The sequence below is a fragment of the Lonchura striata genome, chromosome 20 (genome assembly GCF_046129695.1).
Source record: "Lonchura striata isolate bLonStr1 chromosome 20, bLonStr1.mat, whole genome shotgun sequence".
Lineage (NCBI taxonomy): Eukaryota > Metazoa > Chordata > Aves > Passeriformes > Estrildidae > Lonchura > Lonchura striata.
This window is the reverse complement of record NC_134622.1, coordinates 7,216,102-7,239,693: the sequence shown is the minus strand read 5'-3', so window position 1 is coordinate 7,239,693 and position 23,592 is coordinate 7,216,102. Positions and strand designations below refer to the sequence as shown.

The 23,592-nt window shown below is 55.3% G+C and overlaps 4 protein-coding genes and 2 non-coding genes across 8 annotated transcripts in view; 5 read left to right on the top strand and 1 right to left on the bottom strand.

Moving 5' to 3' along the window:
• The first annotated feature begins 97 nt into the window (after positions 1–97).
• POLDIP2 (DNA polymerase delta interacting protein 2) lies at positions 98–9,363 on the top strand. Its single transcript, XM_021550911.2, has 11 exons — positions 98–270; positions 569–650; positions 1,507–1,604; positions 2,362–2,458; positions 2,931–3,006; positions 3,526–3,633; positions 3,851–3,987; positions 4,935–4,961; positions 5,147–5,272; positions 5,669–5,748; positions 7,205–9,363. Exons 1-11 carry the CDS (start codon positions 98–100, stop codon positions 7,317–7,319), a joined length of 1,119 nt encoding a protein of 372 aa, XP_021406586.2. The 3' UTR covers positions 7,320–9,363.
• Positions 9,364–10,159: 796 nt separating this feature from the next.
• Positions 10,160–16,997, top strand: TSR1 (TSR1 ribosome maturation factor). The gene is made up of 15 exons (XM_021550958.3): positions 10,160–10,287; positions 10,358–10,461; positions 11,632–11,848; positions 11,929–12,063; positions 12,371–12,798; positions 13,059–13,218; positions 13,513–13,685; positions 13,972–14,168; positions 14,573–14,735; positions 14,962–15,072; positions 15,380–15,512; positions 15,867–15,983; positions 16,239–16,379; positions 16,488–16,562; positions 16,641–16,997. The coding sequence occupies exons 1-15, from the start codon at positions 10,182–10,184 to the stop codon at positions 16,817–16,819; spliced, it is 2,439 nt and encodes an 812-aa protein (XP_021406633.2). The 5' UTR covers positions 10,160–10,181; the 3' UTR covers positions 16,820–16,997.
• LOC116184323 (small nucleolar RNA SNORD91 family) lies at positions 14,229–14,319 on the top strand. Its single transcript, XR_004149084.1, has one exon. It is a non-coding gene; the product is annotated as a small nucleolar RNA SNORD91 family (small nucleolar RNA).
• Positions 15,560–15,652, top strand: LOC116184322 (small nucleolar RNA SNORD91 family). The gene has a single exon (XR_004149083.1). It is a non-coding gene; the product is annotated as a small nucleolar RNA SNORD91 family (small nucleolar RNA).
• A 302-nt stretch (positions 16,998–17,299) lies between the features above and the next one.
• Positions 17,300–19,409, bottom strand: SRR (serine racemase). Its single transcript, XM_021550960.2, has 7 exons — positions 19,233–19,409; positions 18,930–19,065; positions 18,633–18,736; positions 18,440–18,559; positions 18,273–18,347; positions 17,847–18,056; positions 17,300–17,586 (listed from the first exon to the last, which is right to left on the bottom strand). Exons 1-7 carry the CDS (start codon positions 19,395–19,397, stop codon positions 17,386–17,388), a joined length of 1,011 nt encoding a protein of 336 aa, XP_021406635.1. The 5' UTR covers positions 19,398–19,409; the 3' UTR covers positions 17,300–17,385.
• Positions 19,410–19,487: 78 nt separating this feature from the next.
• The window catches only part of SMG6 (SMG6 nonsense mediated mRNA decay factor), a 105,079-nt gene continuing 100,974 nt past the window's right edge, over positions 19,488–23,592 (top strand). For 2 of the 3 annotated variants that reach the window (XM_021551031.2, XM_021551030.2), the window contains exons 1-2: positions 19,488–19,589; positions 20,431–22,174. In XM_021551031.2, coding sequence (XP_021406706.2) covers positions 19,499–19,589; positions 20,431–22,174 — 1,835 coding nt within the window. In that variant the 5' untranslated portion in view covers positions 19,488–19,498. Of the gene's footprint in view, positions 19,590–19,633; positions 19,683–20,430; positions 22,175–23,592 lie in introns of those variants that run through there. The other variant, XM_077787512.1, reaches the window with a different exon arrangement.

Genomic DNA, 23,592 nt, shown 5'->3' with positions numbered 1-23,592 from the left:
GCGGGGGGAAGCGCCGGGACGGCGGGCGGGGCGGAGCGCGGCGGGGCGGGCGGGGCGGGCGCGGCGGCGCGGGGCACTGTGGGCCGCGGGCGGTGGGATGTCGGGCGGCGCGGCGCGGCGGTACGTGGCGGCGGCGCTGGGCCGGGCCCGCGCCCGCGGGCCGCCCCCGCTCTGGGAGCCGCCCCCCGCCCGCCACCTGCGGGCTCTGGGCACCGGCGGGGCGGCGGCGGCGCCGCTGCTGCTGCCGCCCAGGCGGCACCTCTCGTCGCGGTGAGGCCTGGGTTGGGTGAGGGCAGGGGGGTGTTTGGGAGGGGTTGGGGTGTGCTGAGGCGTTGCGGGGGTGTCAGCGTGCAGAAGTGGGAGAGGGGGGATTTGGCTAAAGGAGCAACTGCGTGAGGGTGCCCAGGGCAGTGGGGAGAGGCGAAAGGTGGAGGGCAGGGGGAGGAACGGGCTGTACAGTGCATAGTGGGGCTCTTGTGGGGTGCACACAAGCTGGGCAGCGGTGTCCCCCTGGGCTGGCGGCTGCTTCAGCCCCTGCAAACCCTCCAAGCTGCCTCTCTGCTCCCAGGAACCGTCCCGAGGGCAAAGTGCTGGAGACCGTGGGGGTGTTTGAGGCCCCGAAGCAGCACGGGAAGTACGAGACAGGCCAGGTAAGGGGTTTGGGGGGAAACAGAGACAGGCCAGGTAAGGGGTTTGGGGGGAAACAGAGACAGGCCAGGTAAGGGGCTTGGGGGGAAACAGAGACAGGCCAGGTAAGGGGTTTGGGGGGAAACAGAGACAGGCCAGGTAAGGGGTTTGGGGGGAAATATGAGACAGGCCAGGTAAGGGGTTCTGAGGGAAACAGAGACAGGCCAGGTAAGGGGTTTGGGGGGAAACAGAGACAGGCCAGGTAAGGGGTTTGGGGGGAAACAGAGACAGGCCAGGTAAGGGGTTCTGGAGTGGCACAGCTGATCCTACAGCCTCATGCAGTAGGGATTGGGGAGCTGAGGGATTTTTCCTGTAAGGAGAAGTCAGCAGCAGAAGGCTGGGAGTTTCACAGCTCGGTGCTCCTTGTCTGTGCTGTGTCTGCAGTTTGTCAGTCATCTGACAATAGGAGCTTGATAAAAATCTGCAGCACAACACAACTGTTGTACAGTGGCATTTGCTCCACTGTCTTACTTTGGGGTTTTCTCCCTCAAGGATCCAAAGAGATAATCAGTGAATTTGAGAAATAAGAGCTAACCTTGTAATTCCTGTCCTTAAGACTCTCAGATCTTTTTGTGAGCAGTCTCTCCTTTCTGCTCTATTACTGCACTGCTGGTTTAGTTCTTCCCTTTTAGGGGATAGAGATGACATGGATTTCTTCTCCCATCCCAAACTGTTTCCCTCTTTCTGCTCTGGATCATGACAGTGATGATTCTCCCTGTATCCCCATCCCACACATTAAACCTTTTGTGAATGTTTGTAGTTTTACCTCAGATAACAGATTTTAAAAATAATTCAGCTGCAATTATTTGTTCCTTCCAGCTCTTCCTTCACAGTGTGTTTGGCTATCGAGGAATAGTCCTGTTTCCCTGGCAAGCCAGGCTTTATGATCGGGATGTGGCTTCTCCTGTCACAGAAAAGTAAGGATTTGAGGATTTGGTCTGTTAGATTTATATTTTGTAGTGAGTTTCCTATTTGGGGTAAACAAGTGTTTTTAAGGAGGGGCAATGGCATGGGCCTGTTTGCATGAGTGCAAACTAGGAGAGGTCATTTAAGAGGAGATACTTCATTATTGAATATTAATTAGAGACATGATGGAAGTATGAAAGATGAAAGTGTATGTATGGAGGAAATAAAAATATATTTTTAAATTATGCCAATGACATTTTTTATTATACAAAAAGACTCTTTTTGAGTTAGCTCCAGGCCCCCGTGTTACCATTTGGAGGCTGCTGTAGATTGCCAGTGGGTTGGATTTGTCAGCTTCCTCCTCAGTTTCAACCCACAAAGCCAAGTTCATCCTTCTTGACTTGCTATTCAGTTCTCTTCCCTCCTGCATCTGTGTTTCCCCTGGCCTGTGATGAGTTGTACTGGGAAGGAGTGAGGATCAGAGAGAAAACCAGAGGGCAGTAGGAATATCCGCCCCAGAGAGGAGCATACACTGAGCAGGAACAACCTCTGAGCTGTTGTGCCTGTGTCAGACACCACTGATGGTCATCTCGGCTCATCTGTCATTGTGTGGGTGGCTTGTGGGGCTCTGGTTTGGGTGCAACCAGATGATTTTAGGCTGCAAAATGTGGCTTTTTAAGAAAGTGATTGTTTATAAATGCTTGGTCCTGGTAACAAGAACTTGCTGCCATCCTGGGCTTGAGCTCAGAGCTTTGCTTTTCTCTTTAGGAGCGAGAATGTGGCAGGCCATGGTTCCAAAGAGGTCAAGGGTAAAACACACACTTACTACCAGGTGTTAATAGATGCCCGGGATTGTCCACATATAGTAAGTAATGAGTAATCTTGGCATTGAAACTTGAGTATCTTCTCCTACATGAGTGGTTCAAAGGGACAGGCACTGAAGGAAAATTGCTTTGGTGGCTAACTGGATTGGTTAGGATTTTTGGATAAAATTGTTCTTCAAGGCATGTTTTCCCTGAGAGAGATCATCTGGAATGTCTTACAACTGTTTTCTGGATCGTGTTTCCCCTTTCCAACCTCCTTTCCTCTTCCTGGTTCTGTTCCCACACTGTTGCACACAGGTCATTAGGAATGTGGGCTGCAGCACTGAAAATGCTTCTCACTTGTTTGAGTGGGGAGTTAGCCCAGAGGAATTAAATGGAGAGAAGTCCTGAGGTGAGGTGGTTAAATGAAATAAACATTACGTGCTTTATAAACCACACTGATGAGCTGAAATATGACTGGAAGCTGTCCTGCAGCAATGCACACAGAAAGACATAAACCTCCCTGTTTCTCAGTCCCAGAGATCACAGACAGAGGCAGTGACGTTCCTGGCAAATCATGATGACAGCAGAGCCCTCTATGCCATCCCAGGTGAGTGAAATCCTCCTGCAGCCTCTGCTTGTTGTGAGGTGAGATGGAAAAGGTATCAGTGATCAACCCCTAAAGCAGCAATTCCTACAGGACATTCTGTAGTGGATCTGTCCATAGCTTTGGGTCCTCTGTGATCAGACACAGCCATGTCTGATTTGAGCTCTTGAGACATAGATCCCATACCAAGTTGTAGATGGGCTGTTCTACTTTGTCGTCAGGACAGCTGGATTTATTCCTGTCCTGGGCATTTCCTGCCCAGAGTGCTTTTGGGGCAATGCAGGCACTTTGCAGGGCAGTGTGTGTTTATCAGAGGAGTCACTCCATGAAAAATCTCACAGGAGAGCACTGCCAAGAGTTATTCCTGGCACATCTCCTCCATTTTTCATTGCAGTAGTGATACTAGCTTTGACTTCTGCTGCCAAAGTCCTTTTGTCTCACTAGTATGATCAATTTTTCTGCCAGACTTCTGAGCTTCTCTCTGTTGGGGAAGTACCATAGCTTTTGGGGTTTCTTTTTCAGGTTTAGACTATGTAAGCCATGAAGACATCCTTCCCTACAGCTCCACTGATCAAGTGCCCATCCAGCATGAGCTCTTTGAGAGGTTCCTCATGTACGACCAAACAAAAGGTAAATTCTGTCTTCACAGGGAATTCTTCAGAGCCAGATGCTTGCAGTGCTCTATAAAAAATACCCAAACCCCATCATCTTGGATATGGTATAAAAATCATGTCTAGCCTGGGGTTTGTTACAGTCAAGCTACCTTTGAATATTATTTTTAAAGGAATTGTGTTGAGGGGAGAGCACTCCAGCTACAGTGTTACCTCTCACCTTTCCCTCCCCACAGTCCCACCTTTTGTAGCAAGGGACACTCTGTGTGCGTGGCAGGAGAAGAACCACCCCTGGCTGGAGCTCTCGGATGTGCACCGAGAAACCACAGAGAACATCCGTGTCACTGTTATCCCCTTCTACATGGGCATGAGGGTAAGTCTCTGGTGCTCTGGTAATTCTGCCATTTGTTTCACTGGCTTGTTTTTGTAAGACTAGTTTGCTGCCTGAAGGTACCTTCTGCTTACTGGAGAAGTGACATTTAACCACAGTTGCCATTTTGTTCTCATGGGTATAAACATGAAACTGTTTTGTCATGTATTTGTGGAGAACAGCTCCTGCATACTGGCTTTTGCTGGTTACCAGTAGGATGAGAAATAACCTGTAATGTTCTGCACAACAGTACTAGGAAGATATTCGGGAAGACTTTGGAATTGGTCCTGTTACTGCCAGTGAGGTGACACTGGGGCCATCTGCTCTGTAACAACAGACACGTCTGTTATCCTGACCAGTGATGGGCTGTGGTTCCCTGCCCGTTTCCTGCCTCTAGTTTGGCTAAAGCCTTCTGGGTTTAGCTGATAACCATGTGCTCTTTATAGCACAGAACTTCCTGTGGACCATCCAAAATAATGTGGCTCCAACAGACTCCTTCCTGAGTGGGAGAGCTGGGAATTCCCTCAGCAGTTTGTGATTTCTGAGCACAGCTCTTTGGGAGCCTGAGCTGTGGCAGGTGCACGTTTTGGTGTGGATTTCCAACTTTTGTGGAGTGCAGCTAATGTTTGTCAAAAAAACAGGTGCCCGAAGGCAAGGAAAGGGGTGTTTCTAGATCTGTAGAAAGAGTGTAATTAATGTGGAGATGAACCCCGGGGGTTGTCACAAGATCCTTGCAAATCTCCCAGCTCATGATTACAGTAGAGCAGAGCCAGTGCCAGGCTCTGCTGATGGAAGGCCTCAGAGAGCAGCTGTCTGTGCTCATGTGAGTTGCCTGCGTCACCCTGGCACGGAGTGAGAGCCCTTGTGCTGGTGCTCTGGTGACAGCTGAAGAGGTTTTTGGCACCACGTGTCCAAGGGCAGCTGCTAAAGTCTTTTGTTTCTCTTGACAGGAAGCCCAGAATTCCCATGTCTACTGGGTAAGTGCCTTTTGTATCACGGAGCAGCTAAAGGGAAGGAGTTAATTTGCTGTGGCATCACTGCAGCGTGATAAGCTCTGAGGGAGAGTAGCCTATGCCTGGCAGCTGTTTCCCAGTGCCAGCTGTAGGTTATCAACTGGTTGCAGCTGATTTCAGCTCTTGATGAGAGTCTTTCTTCTGCCCAGTGGCGCTACTGTATCCGCCTGGAGAACCTGGACAGTGAGGTGGTGCAGCTCCGAGAACGGCACTGGAGGATATTCAGCTTGTCTGGCACCTTGGAAACGGTCCGAGGCCGTGGGGTTGTGGGAAGGGTAGGTACCAAGCAGCCTTTTTTTTTTGGGAAATATGGCCCTTTGCTGGAGTTCTCTCACTTGATTGTGTGGATTTGCCAGTAAATTGCTTAGTGGGCACTTGAAATCGATGAAGTGGGAAGCAGGCAGTGAAAAAAGTCATGTGAGCTTTCCATCTGTTGTTTGTCTGTGTGAACTGAAACTTCACACTGAGTATTAGAGTATGACTGGTGGTTGGAAAAGTGGAATAATAATGGGATCCTGGTGCTACTCAGTGGACAAATTGTTTGCTGTGTAATTGGCAGAAGTGCTAGGGTGTAGGTCCCTGTTTGGTTTTTTTCTCATGCTATATAAATTTCCTGTTGATGCCTATCTGTGGTAGAATTGCTGATGCCCAGTGGTCTTTTGTCTTCTCAGGAGCCAGTTTTGTCCAAAGAACAGCCAGCATTTCAGTACAGCAGCCACGTCTCCCTGCAGGCATCCAGTGGTCACATGTGGTAAGAAGCCCTTATTGTTGCAGCAGTGTTTTGGGTGTAGGACCCCCCAGCAGTAAGCTGGGGTGCAGATTGCAGCCTGAGGTTGTGGCTGAAAGCTGGGTGGAAGTGGACTGGACAGGGCATAGCTGGTAGCTAAAATTTTATGAGCTTCTCTCTAGCTGTATCCTAGTTAGTGATCAGATGATCTTTTGGTTCTCTGCACCAGGATAATTTATCCTCCTGCTGTAGTAGACTGGATTTAGAGACATTAAGCAATTCTTCCTTTTGTCCTTGGTGCAAGAGCCAAGGCCTTGTACTGGTGATTCCTCAGCAGCAGGGATGTGTGCTCTGGTGTCTCTTGAGAGAGGGCTGGGCTTTAACTCCATCTCTGTGCACATCTGTGTCAGGAATTGGTCATGCAGGGGTTTTCCTAGTTTAGACCAGGTAAGGACTCCAGTCTAACTGGTGTTTAAGTTTCTTCTTCTGTAAGTGCTGGGAGAGAAGTGCCCAGCTTAGTTGTTCTTTCCCTGTGCTTTGGGATTAAAGCAGCTTGTCTTTATTTGCCTTTTGGGTTAGCACATTTGTGTCACCTTTGCGTGGACAAAGATTGCACAGCAAACTCTTGCCTTCCATATGACAGGTCCTTCTGCATTTTTTAAAGGAAATCTTCAAAGTTAAGTTGCCTTTGAGTTGGGAAAAACAGGAGAGCAGCTCTTTGTATATAGGGTGTACCTTGTTTGTCATGTGAAGTGTTTTGAATTGCCTGAATGGATGCCCTGGGGAATAAAACCAGATGGTCTAGTAGTTTTTCCCTCTCTGCATACATCCTGACAACAAAGAGACAAAGGTTCTGCAGCTCAGAAGCTGCTCAGCTTGACTTCTGGTGTTCAGTTGTGTCCTCTCTGTCCTGAGAACATGTTAATTTATCTCAACAACCCTCTTGCCCACGTTGTGTTCTGTAGTTCAGAGCAGGAAACAAATGGTTGTACCAGGACAGGCAGGCTCAGTTCTGAAATGCAAAGCTGAAGCTATTCCAAATTACATCTGTGATGGGACTTCTTAATGTCATTGGCAACCTGTGGAGCTCCTGCCAAGAAACACAAATCTGAATTTACATGTAACCAGTCTGTAAAAATAGCTCAGATGGCTCTGTCTCCTGGGGAGTGGGAGTTGGGTAAACACCACTGCAGGTGCATGGAGGATGCTTGGGTGCATGTGATGATTGCTATGGGCTGCAATCATCACAGCTTTGTGCAGGAGATATGTTAGGGATGTGCTGTAAAACTGCCCAGGAGTCCTCCATAAATGAGTTATCTTGGCAGCACATGTTTGCAGCTGAGCCCATGTCCTTGCTGCTGGACCAGCCTTGCAGATGGACCCCCAGGACGTGGAAGAGCTCAGGTCTTTCCCTTTTGCTGATGTGTCTTAGGTGTGTTTGTCCCTGGCCTCAGTGTGACCTCTGCCATTATTTTTGCAGGGGCACTTTTCGATTTGAGAGGCCTGATGGCTCCCACTTTGATGTCCGAATCCCACCCTTTTCCCTGGAAAGCAACAAAGATGAGAAGACCCCTCCCTCTGGCCTTCACTGGTAGATCAGAGTGCCCAGAGCCACGGAGGCCTGTGTGTGTTGTAGACCTTTGCCTCCCCTTTATGCTGCAGCCAAGAACACGGAGCTTTTAAACATTGTAAACCATTTTTGTTGTAACTGTTTTCTGCCGGGGAGGATTTTTTTTGGAACTTTACTACTGGCCCTTCTCTCAGGCTGCTTGTAAAACATAAGCTGTGTTCCAGGTAACCCTTCCCTCTGTGGCACCTGCTGGGTTTTTGGGGCTGGGGGATGTAGATCTATGCTGCTGCAGAAGACTGGCCCTCCTCAGCAGGCCTGGACCTTTCCAATGTGTTGTGACTTCTCTGCAATGTGAGGTTTCTCTAATAAACTGGCCCTTCCAGTTGCAACCAGTCTTCCTTCCTAAGCCAAGGCCCTGGCTTTGCATCCAGCCTGTCCCAGCTTGTTGCTCCCCCTGTGTGGAGTCAGCCCAGAGTTCTTGCTGCTTCAGAAGCAGCTGCTCCTTCTATAGGGAACAGGAATGTGAGCTCAGCTTTTCTGCAGTGCAGCTGCTTTTTGGGATTCGGATAGAGTTGGAGCAGCCTGTGAGCTCCACTCATGGCACAGCTTGTCTGGGTTTGTGCTCTGATACAAAGCCTGTTCTTTTTGGTGCAGAGGGGACAACATGGGTGATGTATGGTGCTGTCACAGCATCCTGTGTGTGCAGAGCACCAGGCTCTGTATTGTGATGGTACAGGAGAGCTGAGAGGAGCCCTCTCCCTGCCAGGGCCTTGCTTTGCTGCAGGGATTTGCATCTCAGCTGCTGGAGGTTATTCCCTGCTCACACTGACTGCAGCAATATTTCCTTGGTAGTTACTGCTGTAACAGGGATGCTTGTTTTCACTTGGAATGCTGTGAGGCAGTGCTTGGCTTTCTGTTCCTGCTTGCTCTGCTTGGCAGGTTGTGATTTTTTGGTGGCATGTGTCTGGAGGGCCCTGCAGGAATGTGCAGGTCAGTGAAATCCCTGTAAGATGACAATGTATGGATGTGTGGGAAAGCCTGAGCAGCACTGAGAATTGCAAAGCTCATCAGCCCCCATGGTGTGGAACCCTTCTTGATGCCTCTGGGTTTCCAGACTTCTGCATGACTGGAAGGCAGAAGTGCTTGGCTTTGTGATAACCCTAGGAAGAGTTTCCAGCCTTCCTCCTTTCCCTACTCTTGCTTAAATGACAAGGTATAACTAACTCACGGGATGTTTTCCTTGATTTAGAAGTATCCTAGCTTTTCCCTCTTCCCTGGAACCCCCTCTAAGGCTGTTTGCCTTTAGCTCTGCAAGGCAGAGCTGAGGCAGTGCTGTGGGCAAACAGCCTTTGGGGGAGACTCTCATGCTGTGCCACAGCCACTGGATTCCTGTTTAGAGAGACTCAATCACTGCAGTGTTCATCTGTCACCAGTACTCTTCAGTTTTGTGTCTTCCTTCCTCTCAGGTAGTGCTCATATTTAGAGTTTCAAAAGTTTAAACAGCCAGTCTGCTTTTAGGGGTAGGAAAGGATCCCTAAAGACCATTCACAGCTGACAACCTGACATTGCTGCTGTCATGCTGATTTCCTCTCAGGAGGAGGAGGTGGGAAGATGCCTCAAGTTCAGAGGCAGCAGGAACCTGTAGGAACCTGCTTTTCCCTTCCCATGCAGCTGCCCTGGCTCTCCCTCGGCTTGCTTCAGCTTTCCTGGCGATTGCAACACCCCTGTGAATGTTTAACCTAGCGATGGAGTGATCCCGGGGCAGGCTCTGCTGGGGTTTGGGGTGATGTCCCATGGGGGCTGAGGCCTCTGCCTAGGAACGGACATTCCTGCCTGGATAATGATTAGCAAGACCGAGGTCACCGCGGTAACAGACCGGGGACAGGAGGAATGTTTCCACTCCGGCAGGCTTTGTCCTGTCCTGGCGCCTGGGCGCGATGCCAGACGCTCGGCAGGGCCTTTCCTCAACTCCTTCATCCCCCCGGCCCTTCCCGGAGCGCGGCCGAGCCCTGTCTCCCTCTCCGTGTAAATACCTGTACAAAGAACCAACCAATAAAGCGCTGAACGAACGGCTCTGCCTCCCGCCTCTCATTGCCCAGCGGCACTACGGCCACCAACCCCGGGGCTCTACCCTCCGCGCCTCGGGGCTCGCCCCTGCCCTTTCCCCGGGGCTCGGTCCCGGTCCCTGTCCCGGGGCTCCTTTCCCAGGGGTCGGTCCCAGTCCCCGTCTCGGGCTCCTTTCCCGGGGCTCGGTCCCGTTCCCGGGCTCCTTTCCCGGGGCTCGGTCCCGTTCCCGGGCTCCTTTCCCGGGCTCGGTCCCGGTCCCCGTTCCGGGCTCCTTTCACGGGGCTCGGTCCCGGTCCCGTTCCCGGGCTCCTTTCACGGGGCTCGGTCCCGGTCCGGGGCTCCTTTCACGGGGCTCGGTCCCGGTCCCGTTCCCGGGCTCCTTTCACGGGGCTCGGTCCCGGTCTCCTTTGCCAGGACTCGGTCTCGGTCCCGGGGCTCGCCCTTGCCCTTTCCCGGGTTCCGTCCCGGTCCCGTTCCCGGGCTCCTTTCCCGGGTCTCGGTCCCGGTCCCCATCCCGGTCTCCTTTGACGGGGCTCGGTCCCGGTCCCGGTCCCAGGCTCCTTTGCCGGGGCTCGGTCCCGCTCCCGGGCTCCTTTCCCGGGGCTCGGTCCCTGCCCCAGTCCCCGTCCCGGGCTTCTTTCCCGGGGCTCGGTCCCGGCCCCGGGGCTCGGTCCCGGTCCCCGGCTCCTTTGCCGGGGCTCGGTCCCGCTCCCGGGCTCCTTTCCCGGGGTTCCTTTCCCGGTCCCTCCCTCTCGCCGCCCACGTGCGATCCCGCGGTTCCCGTCGCTGCGGAAGTGGCGCACGGCGGCGAGGCGGCAGCATGGTGATGGCGGCGGCGGGCGCGCACCGGCCCGGGCCGCTCAAGCAGCAGAACAAGGCGCACAAGGGCGGCAAGCACAGCGGCTCCTCGCAGCGCCGCGCTGGAGGTGAGACGGCACGGGCTCCCCGCCGGCTCCCCGCCGCCCCTCCGCCGGCCTTACCGTTCTCTTCCCGCAGGCCGCGTCCCCGTCAAGGCCCAGCCTCGCCGGCGGCTCCGCGACCTGAGCAGGGTGGACCGGCGGCATCAGGCGCTGCAGCTCCGCCGGCAGCGCAAGGAGGCGGTGAGGCACCGGCGGAACCGGGCCGGTCGTGGCGGGGCAGCGGGAAACGGGTCGGCTCGAGTCTGTGCCGGAGGGGGCTTGAATGCGGCCGTGGGGCTCTGCGTGCGGGCCGTGCAGTCCAACCGGTTTGGGTTTTTGCGGAGGAAACGAGCGGGTGCCAGGCCCGGTTCGGGCCAAGCGGAGGGTTACCGGACCGGGTGCGGTGTGGGGAAGTCTGGCCTGGGTCGGGAGCGGGAGAAGAGGCGCGTTCGGGCTGGCATCCACACTCTGCCCCGGGGCATACACACCCTGCCCCGGGGCATCCACACCCTGCCTTTGGGCATCCACACTCTGCCCCGGGGCATACACACCCTGCCCCGGGGCATCCACACCCTGCCTTTGGGCATCCACACTCTGCCCTGGGGCATTCACACTCTGCCCTCAGGCATCCACACTCTGCCCTCGGGGCATCCACACTCTGCCTTTGGGCATCCACACCCTGCCCTGGGGCATTCACACTCTGCCCTGGGGCATCCACACCCTGCCTTTGGGCATCCACACTCTGCCCTGGGGCATCCACACTCTGCTCTAGGGGCATCCACACCCTGCCCTGTGGCATCCACACCCTGCCTTTGGGCATCCACACCCTGCCTTTGGGCATCCACACTCTGCCTTTGGGCATCCACACTCTGCCCTGGGGCATCCACACGCTGCCCTGGGGCATTCACACTCTGCCCTGGGGCATCCACACCCTGCCTTTGGGCATCCACACCCTGCCTTTGGGCATCCACACTCTGCCCTGGGGCATCCACACTCTGCCCTCGGGGCATCCACACCCTGCCCTGGGGCATTCACACTCTGCCCCAGGGCAATCACACTATGCCCTGGGGCATCCACACCTTGCCTTTGGGCATCCACACCCTGCCCTGGGGCATTCACACGCTGCCCTGGGGCATCGACACACCCTGCCCTGGGGCATTCACACTCTGCCCTGGGGCATCCATACGGTGCCCTGGGGCATCCACACTCTGCCCTGGGGCATCCACACCCTGCCCTGTGGCATCCACACCCTGCCTTTGGGCATCCACACCCTGCCTTTGGGCATCCACACTCTGCCCTCGGGCATCCACACCCTGCCCCGGGGCATTCACACTCTGCCCTGGGGCATTCACACGCTGCCCTCACCCGCAGGTGCTGGCAGAGAAGCGCAGCCTTGGCAGCAGGGATGGCCCCCCGCACCTGGTGGTTGTGGTGCTGCTGCACAGCCGGGCTGCAGTGCAGGACTCGCTGCGGCTGCTGCAGAGCCTCAGCTCGGCCATTGTCCGTGCAGATGAGGGCGGAGCTGGTGGCTTTGCTCTGCTCTGCCCACAGCTCAAGCAGCGCTGGCACTTTGTCACAGCCCAGGCAGGTGAGGAGGCACTGCTGTTGCTTGGGTTCTTGGTTCTGGTGCCTCTGGCAGCCCCACTAATGGAGGTGTTTTGGGTGCAGGGGATCTTCACGCGGTTTTAGACCTTGCCAAGGTTGCTGATTCCCTGCTGTTCATCCTGGATCCTGTGGATGGATGGGACAGTGCAGGGGAACACTGCCTCTCCTGCCTCTTTGCACAGGGGCTCCCCAGTTATGGTGAGAAATGTTTTGGGTTTCTGGGGGTGCTTAATATGGGGAATGAGTGTCACAGTAATTAAATTTCAGGGCTCTGTCACCTTCAGTGAAAAGAACTTTTTTCTTATATTGAGGTAGAAGTTCTTTCATTTCAGTTTATGGCTGTTGCTCTTTGTTCTGCTGGGCACCACTAAAACCAAACTCCCTTTGTACCTGTGGTGCAAATCTGGCCATTTGGGCTGCTGACATCCAAGTGTTTGCCTGTGTTTGGTAAAAAGAACATCAGGAGTTTTAGGATCTGATGGGAGCTCTGTTCTTTGCTCGGCAGCTCTGGCTGTCCCGGGAGGCACTGACCTGCCCCCTAAGAAGAGGATAGATGCCAGGAAGAAACTCTCCAAATCCATTGAGAAGCGTTTCCCCGAGGCCAAGCTGTTCCCACTGAACACGGAGCAGGAATCCTCGCTGCTCCTGAGGCACCTCAGCTCCCAGAAGCAGAGGCACTTGGCTTTCCGGGACCGCCGCGCTCACCTGCTGGCCCGTGCTGCTGAGTTTGTGCCCAGCCAGGACAGCGACCTGCTGGGCACCCTGAAGGTGTCCGGCTTTGTCCGGGGACAGACCCTCAACGTGAACAGCCTGGTGCACATCGTGGGGCATGGGGACTTCCAGCTGAGCCAGGTGGATGCTCCCCCTGACCCGCTCTCTTTGAACCCACGGGTGGTTAAAGGACAGAAGAGGAGCCAGGACATGGAGGTTCAGGTGTGTGGGGTGAGAGCTTTGCCAGTCCTCTTAGAACATAAGTTTTCTAAACTTTCATTGGGGAAAATACAGCTGGGGGTATGTGGGTGAGGAGAGGGGAAGGAGAGTTCTATCTGTGTTCTGCTGCTGGGCTGAGGTTTTGTGCCTGCAGTGTGTAATGAGGGTTATGTCATGACATCATGAAGGGAGTTTCACCTGAGACTGACTGCAAGCTTCAGTTAGGTGTGTTCAGATCTAGGAACTCTGCTCTTCCCCTTCAGGATGACTCTGGAAATGGTGCTGTTGAGATGGAGGAAGATGTCAAGGTGCTGATGAAGGCAGATCCAAGCAAGCAGGAGTCTCTACAGTCAGAAGTGGTTCCTGATCCCATGGAAGGGGAGCAGACGTGGCCCACTGAAGAAGAACTGCAGGAAGCAGAGGGTGAGCAGAAGCAATAGTTCTGTATCTCTTCTGTGTCCTTCTTAGGAGGGTTGTTAGAAACCTCTGTCACCAGGGTGGCTGTGAAGAAACATCTTAGTTGGGATGGCTTCCATCCCCAGTCCCATCAGGTTGTGTGGTTTACCTGGCAAGTTAGTAGGTTTTGGCTGTCCTGACAAATTCTGTGCTGGGAAAAAGGCAATTCTAGTCTAGATCTGGTTTTGGCTGCCCTGGTGTAAATGTTGCTGAGGGGAAGGAGAACTGTTCCTGTATTAACCACTAGTGGAAATCCTACAGAATCTCTGAAGGCAAACAGGAGGGTGGTGAAGGTCCCCAAAGGCACATCCAAATACCAGGCTGCCTGGATTGTGGATGATGGAGAAGAAGGAAGTGAGAAAGATGATGATGATGATGATGATGACGACGAAGATGACGACATGGATGATCTGATGGAAGAGGCAGTTTCTCAGGTACCTCCAAGAGCTGATAGTACAAGTGCTCTCCAGGGCATTACTGCATGCTCTAGAAAGATTCTGTCCTTCCAGCTTGCTTTGTCTGTGCAAGGGCATGATGCAGAGCCAGGACTTGCCTGGATCTCTGCTCTTAAATCCCACATGTATTATGTTGCTTCTTTGGCCTGTTAGACCCCAAAAGGATGGGCTGGGGTCCTAAATCCCACAATGTGAGCACACCCAGGGTGCCAGTGCTGCATGCACAGCTCTGTGTGCTCACAGGCTCTGTGCTGCCCTGTGCCAGGAGGGGGAGAGCAGTGAGGAGGAAGCTGGGGAGGAGGAGAGTGAGACCATGACCGTGTCTGAGTGCCTGCGGGATGATCAGTACGATGAGAAGATGGAGGAGGACGAGCAGATGCTGGAGAGATACAAGCAGGAGAGAATGGATGAGATGTTTCCAGATGAGGTGGACACGCCACGGGATGTGCCTGCCAGAGTCAGGTAAGAAATGGGATGCTCTGCTGGGAGAGGAACTGGAAGGTGCCTTTCTGTTTAGTTTGGTGAGGAAGCCTGTGATGTCTTAGCCGTGGTGTCTGAACCTGGCTGAAGGACTCTTGTGAAGATTCTTTCTGGCTCTGAGGCTTCCAGAGCAGGCACTAGTTGGCAGGGAGAGCTGGGTCCTGACCTGGGAGAGGGAGGAGGATGGCCCTGAGGCAAGGACAGGTTGTTTGGGGATTTGGCTGCTGGTTTTAGCTCTCTTTGCACCTTTCCTGAAGGCTAATGTTTGCTTTGCACTCTTTGTCCTCCCTGAGGGTGTGAGACCCTGCAGACCACAGGTGGTGGTGAAGGATGGGATTCACCTCAGTTGGTGAAGTAATTTGTCTTTCCTGCTCTCTGATCTCAAGGTTCCAGAAGTACAGGGGGCTAAAAAGCTTCCGGACTTCTCCTTGGGACCCCAAAGAGAATCTTCCAAGGGATTATGCCAGGATCTTCCAGTTCCAGGACTTCTCCCGAACCAGAAAGAATCTCTTCAGGCAAATAGAGAAGGAGGAGACTGAAGGAGCTTCAGTAATTCCCTTTTGCTGATCTCTTTCCCTGTTGTGTTCCTTTGCTCCCAATAGGAGTGACTTATCAGGGGAGGTGGTTGGGTGGATCTTTCAGCCAGCTGGTTCTTAGCAGGAAGCTCTAAGTTCAGACAGTTTTCTTCTGGATTCCCTCCCTAATCCAGGCACATCTTCTGACACTTTTTTTTCATTGTTGAGAGAAGTGTTCACAACTGCTCCTGTCTTGGCAGGTGGGCTGGTACGTTACACTTAATATCTGCAACGTCCCTGTCTCGGTGATGGAGAGCTTCAAGGAGGGGAAACCCCTGGTCCTGTTCTCACTGCTCCCCCATGAACAAAAGGTGAACATAAAGGATAAACCTTGGAGGGATGTGCAGCTCCCTGTTCCTTCAGGCTGCATGGCTTGGGGAGGTCTGGCTGCACAGGGTTTGGGCTGAAATCTCCCCACGTAGCTCCTGTTTCAGAGCAGGTCAGAGCACACAGAAACTGCCTGGGGGGTTTAGGATAAAGTGTCTGAGCCTGGCACTGCTGACTAGTGACTTTTTGGGACCCCGTTTTCGAGGGCATTCATCTCTGCTGCAATGTCCTGTTGTTTTCTGCTGCCCACCACGCCCTGCCAGCAGCCCCTCACTGTCCTGCCTCTTCCAGATGTCCGTGTTGAACTTCCTGGTGCGTCGGCACCCGGGCAACAGCGAGCCAGTGAGGGCCAAGGAGGAGCTGATCTTCCACTGCGGGTTCAGACGCTTCCGAGCATCCCCCCTGTTCTCCCAGCACACCTCAGGTTTGGCAGGGACTGGCTACAGCAGCAGTGGGGCTGGGAATTCTGGAGCAGGAAGCCTGTGATGTCTTAGCCGTGGTGTCTGAACCTGTCTGAAGTATTCTTGTGAAGACTCACTCCTAGGCTCTGAGGCTTCCAGGGCAGGCACTAAATCATGGGGAGTAGAATGGCTTGGGAAAGGTGGTTCACTGATCCAGGCAAGGTGCAGGTTCCATGCCAGAAGATCACCTTCATTCCCAGATACTCAGTGCCAGCAGAGGAGGGGTGTTTGTTGAACAGGGAAGATGAGCTCTGGGGTTTCTCACAGCTCTGAGGACTGCTCTTGGCCTGAACTTGATCATTGCTGCTCTGTCCTAGCTGATAAGCATAAGCTGGAGCGTTTCCTGCGCCCAGATGCTGCCCTGGTGGTGACTGTCTACGCTCCCATCACTTTCCCTCCTGCCTCAGTGCTGCTTTTCAAACAGAGAAGCAATGGTGAGTTGATAAATGCTGAGGAGGTGGTGTCTGGGAAACAAACTATCCCCATACCCTGCTTACAAGTGCATCTCTCCAGAAAGTATGACTTGAAACAGCTGTTCCCTTCCTGCTGTTAGGGATGAGCTCATCTCCATCCCTGCTGTCACTTGTGTGTCCCTGCTGCGGGCCTGACACTCTTTGGGGAGGGGGTTTGTGGTGGGGAAGGGGTGATGGAGGCACCTGCCCTGGTGCATTGGTGGCTTTGCCTGGCAGGAATGCACGACCTCATTGCCACGGGCTCCCTGCTCTCCGTGGACCCCGACAGGATCGTCATCAAGCGCCTGGTGCTCAGTGGCCACCCCTTCAAGATCTTCACCAAGACGGCTGTCGTGCGATACATGTTCTTCAACAGAGGTGCAGCTGGTCTCTGCTGGGAGGAGGGGTTCTGGAAGTTCTGTCCCTGTGGTTATGTTGGTGCAGCACAGCCTGTTCCTTACCTGCCTTTTGTGTTTCCATCTCCAGAGGATGTGATGTGGTTCAAGCCCGTGGAGCTGAGGACAAAGTGGGGACGCAGAGGGCACATCAAGGAGCCACTAGGTAGGTTTGGTGTGTTGCTGGCATGGTGTTATCCTGTGCCTGAGAGACTGCTAATGGCCTCTTCTGCCCTCTGCCTAGGGACCCATGGCCACATGAAGTGCCACTTTGATGGGCAGCTCAAGTCCCAGGACACGGTGCTGCTGAACCTCTACAAGCGTGTTTTTCCCAAATGGACTTATGACCCTCATGTCCCGGAGCCTGTGCCGTGGGTGAGGAGTGAGAGTGCACTGCCAGAGCGGGAGGTGGAGATGGAATGAGTCTCCAGCGTGGCTGGAGTTTGTGCCTTGGCTCCCTGGATGCTGTTCTTGGCCCGTGCACTGTGAGGACAGCACTGATGCCTTGGATATGTTACTGCTGGGGTCTGTACAGGGGCAGCTGCTGCTCAGGTACCAGCTACAGCTATTTATTTTAATGGAAAATGTCAAAAATGCCTAAGTGCCTCTGTCATGGTGCTGGCCAGGAGGCTGTGTCCACCCTTGTCCCACTGGGATTGTTTCATGCCCTGCCACGTGTGGTGTGCAGGGATTTTGCTGTGTGGAGGAGTTTGCTGGCAGTTCCTGTGATGCTGAGAAAGAAGAGCCAAGTAGCAGCTGGGGAGGGTGACTGAGTGCAGCTCTCTGGAGGCCTGGGCCAGAGCAAGGCAGCTGGGGAGGGGAGAACAGGCGGTGCTTTGTTTCCAGCCCCCCCACAGAGACCAATGCCAGCTTCCCTTCTCCCTCCACAAAAACTCCCAAATGTTTGAACTTGATCTGTTTTTAGTTGCACATAAACCGCTGCACAAATGCAGAGTGACATTTTCATTCCGTGAAACGCCACTCCATCCTCATTCTGCTGCTTTCCCAGAGAGGTCTGTGAGCCAGGTCAGGGATCTCAGGTCCACGTTTCCCCCGCACAGCACGATGCAAACGTTCTGCACGTCCCAGGGGACTGCCTGGAACTGCTCCGAGAGCACGGCCGCCAGTCCCACGCCTGCTGTTGGCTCAATCAGCAGCTTCATCCTTTCCCACACCAGCCACGTGGCTCGCTGTTGGGACAGGGCAGCAGCTGTCAGCCCAGCAGCCAGCACAGGCTGCTCCAGGGCATCCCTGCAGCACTCTGGGAAGGGAGGGCAGAGCTCCCAACAGCCCTTTCCAGCTGGAGACAGCGTGGGTGTCACAGCTGCAGGGGTGCACAGGGGCTTGTGCTGCTCTGGGAGTGTGTTGGGGTGAGAGCAGAGGGGCAGGGCGGGGGTGGAGGCAGCTGCCGGCTGGCAGCTACCGTGAGAAGGGAGCTGGGAGCCTTTACCTTGATTTCTTCCTCTGAGACTGTCAGGACATCATCAACCAAATCCCTGATGATGGGCCACGTGTTGGGTCCGATGCTGGTTTTGACTGCGTCTGCGATGGTGTCCCGCGGGTGGAGGTTGGGGGTCAGCTCCCCTCGGAGCTTGGACTGGTAGCAGTCATCCACGTTGCTTGGCTCAGCAGCAAACACCTTCACATCTGGCCTCAAAGCCTGGGGGGAGCAGGAGGAACCACCTGGGTGACACCAGTGTGTGCCCGTCCCGTTTCTGTGTGGGCAGGGGGCTAGGCAGGCCCTGCTGCTGCTGCTGCCATGCAGACCCCAGGCACCCAGAGACTTCCACTGCAGAGTCATTCTGCTTAAAGCTGCTGTCTGCCTTGAGAGTCCTGCCCTTCCCACAGGGAGGTTACTGGATGAGCTGTTGCCTACCTTGATGGCGACTGCTATTCCTGCAACCATTCCTCCACCTCCAACAGGAACCACCACTGCATTTACCTGGGGTGCCTGTGCAGAAAGGAAGTGTGAGGGCTTCTGACACTTTGTGTCCCCCCTTTTTGCTGTGCCCCTGCAGGGGCTGGGCTGTGCATTTCCCTCACCTGCTCCAGCACCTCCAGGGCGATGGTGCCTTGCCCTGCAATCACTGCCAGCTCCTGATTGGGGTGCACCAGGACTCCTCCTGTCTCCTGGACTACAGTGGATGCTGTCTCGGCTCTGGACTAAGGGAAGGCACAGAGGTCACCTCTCACTCTGCCTGGGCAGTATCCCTGGGCAGCCTCTGCTGTGCCTTACCTTGTCATTGGGATCACATGGCACCAGTGTGGCACCGTAGGCACGAATGGCATCTTGCTTACACCGTGGGGCAGTCCGGGGCACCACGATGTAGGCAGGAATACCTGTGGGATGAGAGAGGAAGTCAACCCAAAAGTCACAGCGGCCAGTTCAAACTGCAGGAGCAGGCAATGCCTTACCTATGGATTCAGGAGAGGGATCTCCATCCTCCCCAGCGGAACCAGCTGTGCATTACCAGCTGTGCATTTCCCCGGTGCCTGCCCCTCGGAGCTGGGGGAGGTCGGGGGCACAGGTTACCTTCTTCCCGAGCAGCACAGGCGAGTGCCTGCCCGTGGTTGCCGCTGCTGTGTGTCACCACGGCGCGGGGCGGCTCCCGCCCGCTGCGCTGCCTTTCCTCCGCCAGGCTCCTCACCGCGTTCAGCGCGCCGCGCATCTGCAGGGAGAGCTGTGTGTGCAGGGCCGGGTGTCCCCCGTGCACCGCCCACCCCTCAGCCCCGGGCAGCACCCACGCAGGAGCTGCTGGCTGCTGGACCGCGCGTTTCCCTCTTGCAAAAAGCGACCCTTGCCCCGCGCCTTTGCGCTGCCGCCGTCCCCGCGCACCTTGAAGGACCCGGTCTTCTGCAGGAGCTCGCACTTGAAGAGCAGCCTCCTGCCGGCCATGCGGTCCAGCGCGGCGCAGGTGAGCAGCGGCGTGCGATGGATGCGGCCCCGCAGCCGCCGCTCCGCGTCCCGCACCTCGCCCAGCCCCAGCGGCAGCGCCGCCATCGGAGCGGCCGGCGGAGCGGCGCCTGCGCGCGGCCGCGCCGGCGGAGGTTTGTCCCTGCGCGGCCGCCGTCGGCGCCGCCCGCCCCCCCGGCGCAGCCAAGATGGCGGAGGGGCTGGAGCGCGTCCGCGTCTCGGCCGCCGAGCTGCGGGACATGGTGGCGGCGCAGGCCCGCGCGGCCGGCGGCGGGCGAGGTGAGGGGCGCCGGGGCACTCGCCGCCCGCTGCTGGGCCGCGCCTTTGCTGCAGAGGCGCTGCCCGCGGCCGCGCTGCTCGGCTGCGCCTGGGGTAGGGCTTGGGGCAGCGCTGCCGCCACACCGGCGCCGGCACGGGGCTGTCCGGGGTGGGAGCGCACGGCCGGAGCCAAGCCCAGAACGGGGAGGCTGCGCGGCGGGCGGCGGCGGCTTTGCCCCGGGATGCTCGGTCCCAGCCCCTCGGGGTCCTCCGGGCCGAGCCCCCGGTACCGGCGGAGGTTCGGGGCTGCGGCCGGTGCGCGGTACTGACAGGAGAAAGTTTAGGGAATGCTGCGGGGAACAGCCCGGCTCTGGTGGGTCGTTTAACCGTGCGTGGTGCGGCCTGGGCTCTGTAACGATTTTTTTTTTTTTTTTTTTGTAAATACGGTTAAAGAAGGAGGAGAGAAACGTTACCGGATTGTGAGCACGGGGAAAGGCGTCTTTGACTCCAGACGCTGCTGGGGATGGCAGCTCCTGCGCCAACAGCAGGCAGGTGGCTGCTGCTGAACTGCTGAACCTGTGGTGATCCAACTTTACTCCTTGTGCTCAAGTCTGGTGTTGTGCTTTGAGGAAAACCTGTTGCAGGGCGGGATTTGTAAATGGCTGGGGCCAAAGATTTGGTCAGTTGTGTTACACTGTCTCATTTTCTACTTTATTCTGTGATTTCCCATAAATACTGACTAAATAGATTTTCAGATCTCTCCTGGACATGCCCTGAGGGTGGCAGGCTCTTTGCCTTGGCTTGAATATTTGTCATGGTGTTTTTTGGTCCCTGGGGATAACTTTCTTCTGTTTTCCCCCAGAAAACATGAAGGAGGTGAAGGAGCCGAGGCACCGCAAAGACAACAGGCGCCCAGACCAGGAGATTTACAAACCTGGTCTCTCCAGACTGAGGGGCAAACTTGTGTCACCAAAGCAAGAGGCCTCAGAGAAGGAAAGGAGCAGAGCTGAGGAGGACAAGGAGGAGAGAGCTGGGGACAAGGACTCTGTGGGAATAGGAACTCCAGCTGTGGAAGACTGTGACAAAAGCAATGGCCCCAAGCAGAATGGTCCTTCACAGGACAAGGAAGAAACAGAGACCAAAGGCAGCCTGCAAAGCCAGGAAAACTCATCCAAGCAGCCCATTGTGGATGAGTGGTGTCCAAAGACCCCCAGGAGAACCAAAAAACCAGACCAACAGATCTACCAGCCTGGGAAACGCCTGCACTCCGCAGCTAAAGAACCCTCCCTGGCCAGCGAGGAAATCACCGGGAGGATGGAGCAGCTGAAAGTCGAGGGAGGTGAAGAGACTGAGAAAAGCACTGGGAAAGACAACAACAGGAAAATTAAATCGAGCAAGGAGGATAGAGAGGGGAGCCAGGCAGGGGAAGCAGTGAAAGCCTCCAGGGGAGATAAAGGGAGACGAGCAGAGCGAAGTGAGAGGCTGAGGAGGGTGGGGGATGAGGTGCTGCCGGGGAAGCTGGGCTCCACCAAGCGCTATTCCCGCACGGACAAGCGGCGCAGCCGGTACCGCACCTGCAGCACCAGCTCAGCCGGGAGCAGCAACAGCACGGACGGAGCCCTGCTCGTGGATGGTGTGGAGAGGAGGCAGGAGCGTGCCAGGGAGAGGCTACGTCCTAGGAAGCAGCTCTCCGTGTCCTCCACAGACTCCTTGGACGATGACAGGATTGATGAGGCCGAGGTGTACGTCTCCAGCAGGACCTCGGACAGGAGGAGGCATTCGGAGCAGAGCCGAGCTTCCAGGAGCGAGAGCGAATGGAGCAGCAACGGCAGGGAAGTCAAGGGACCCTTTCGAGTGACATTTGACAGCAGGACCATGAACAGGGACGTCAGCCTGGCAGATACAGATAAAAAAAAGTCCCTGAAGGCCTTAGAGGTTTCAGAGACGAGGAGTCAGAGCAGGGAGCCTCAAGGGAGGGGCCGTGGGATCCTGTTCCTGCCTGCCAACACGGACCTCTCTGCCAGCTCAGGGGGTGTCCCTGAAGCCACTCACCCCGGGCCCAGGCTCCTGCTGGGCGGGGCTGGCAGCAAAGGCCCCCGGAGCCGGGGCCGAGGTGGCACTGCCCGCCGGCTGTGGGACCCAAACAACCCGGACCAAAAACCCGCCCTGAAGAGCCAGATTGCTCAGCTTCACTTCCTAGACACGGATGATGAAGTGAGCCCCACCTCCTGGGGGGAAGCCCGCCAGGCCCAACCCTCCTACTATAAATTCCAAAACTCTGACAACCCTTATTATTACCCTCGTGCCTCCGGGCAAGGCCCCCAGTATCCCTATGGTGGCTATTCCCTGCAGTATCCTATGGGTCCAACCAACGGGGTGTACCCAGGAGCCTATTACCCCGGGTACTCTGGCCAGGCAGGGCAGTACCTGTGTGGCCCACTCACCAATACTCTGGGCCCCGACACGGAGCAGCAGATGAGGAACTTCCATCAGCAGGAGCTCAGCAAACTCCTGCGTGAGGCTGGGAACCAGGAGCAGCAGCTCAGCAACCTCCTGTCCAGAGACCGCATCAGCCCCGAGGGGCTGGAGAAGATGGCCCAGCTGAGGTTTGTGGGTGGGCTGTAGAGGGGGGAGTGAGTAATTTCCAGGGTGAAATACAGGAGAATTGTGTCTCCTTGAGGATCTCTGTGTCTCGGTGGCTGGGAGATGTGGCGCTGGGTTTTTGATGTGCTGGGTCTGTTTGTTGTGTGCCAGTGGTGTGTGGGTGGTGGAAGGAAGCTGTGGGTGAGGATGGATGTCACTTTCCTGGGCTGGCTAAACCGTGGCTTCTTGTGCTTGGTGAAAGCCTTGCAGGGACACAGAGGAGTAGGACAAGCACCTCCTGCAGATTTTTGGCTCTTGCTGGAGCTGATATTTCTCAGTTCCAGTGCTCTCAGTGTTTGTTGTCAGACTTTTGCTTTCTTACCTGTCCTTAGTGTGTGCTCAGGAATAATTTTGTGTGTTCCTGGTGCTGTCAGTGGCAGTGCCTTTCCAGTGCTGTGTAGTTTTGCTCTTGATGCCACTCAGCGTGGTGACACTCCAGTGGGAGTAGCCTGGTGATGCCAGTCTGTCAGGAGAGAAGTAACACTCTTACCCTGGGGGTGGTTAATATGGCTGTAACAAGTTTCTACTTGGCATCTTTCACGTTTATTTGTGATCTCTGTGTCTGCAGGGCTTCTCTGGAGGCTGTTTTTCAGAGCTGACTGACAGCAAATCTAGCAAGCAAGCTCATTTCGGGGCTTGTTCTTTGTTTTGGGTACTTGCTCAACAGACCACAGTGTGGAATATGTCTGCAACTGAAGCAGCACTCGAGGTTTCAGGTCTTCCTCGAGGAGCTAAGGTCTCCCAGAGCTGTTGTGTGGAGGGAAAGCACTGGAGTGCTGCTGTGGCCTGTGGAAGCCCATCCTGCCCTGGGAATGTGGGCACAGTTGACCCTGTCCTTGCTGGCAGTGCCACTTGTGTCCTGGCTGTGTCCAAGTGCCTGCTGCCAGCTGTGTTGGGACTTTTACCCGACATCCATCTGCAGAAATGTCCAGTTCCCTTGGTGTTTGTGCTGTCCAGGTGTGTATGCAGGGTTTGGGGACTCTGTGGGGTCAGGCAGCCCATCCTGGCTCTGTGCTTTGTGCAAGAACCCACCAGCATTCTTCTCTTATCCTATCAGGCTCTTCCAGGCATTGCCATCTGGCTTCGTTCCAGGCTTTACCATCCACGTGCTCCTACTGTTTCTGTAGGACTTGAAACATTATAAGGAATAAGGCAGGAACAGCTGAGGATCCCCTTTAACTTGCCCCACATGTTTCAGAGCTGCTCCTAGCCTGCAGCTATTTTATTAAATTTGGGGGAGGAATTCTGCTCCAGCATCCAGGCAGGGCTGTAGGCAGCTGAGAAGGGGAATGTGTTTTCTGGGACTCTGAGGTTTCATTTTCATTGTTCCCAACTCGTTCATTTTTGAGGAAGCAGGGTCTGTCTCTGCTGTGTACGTTGG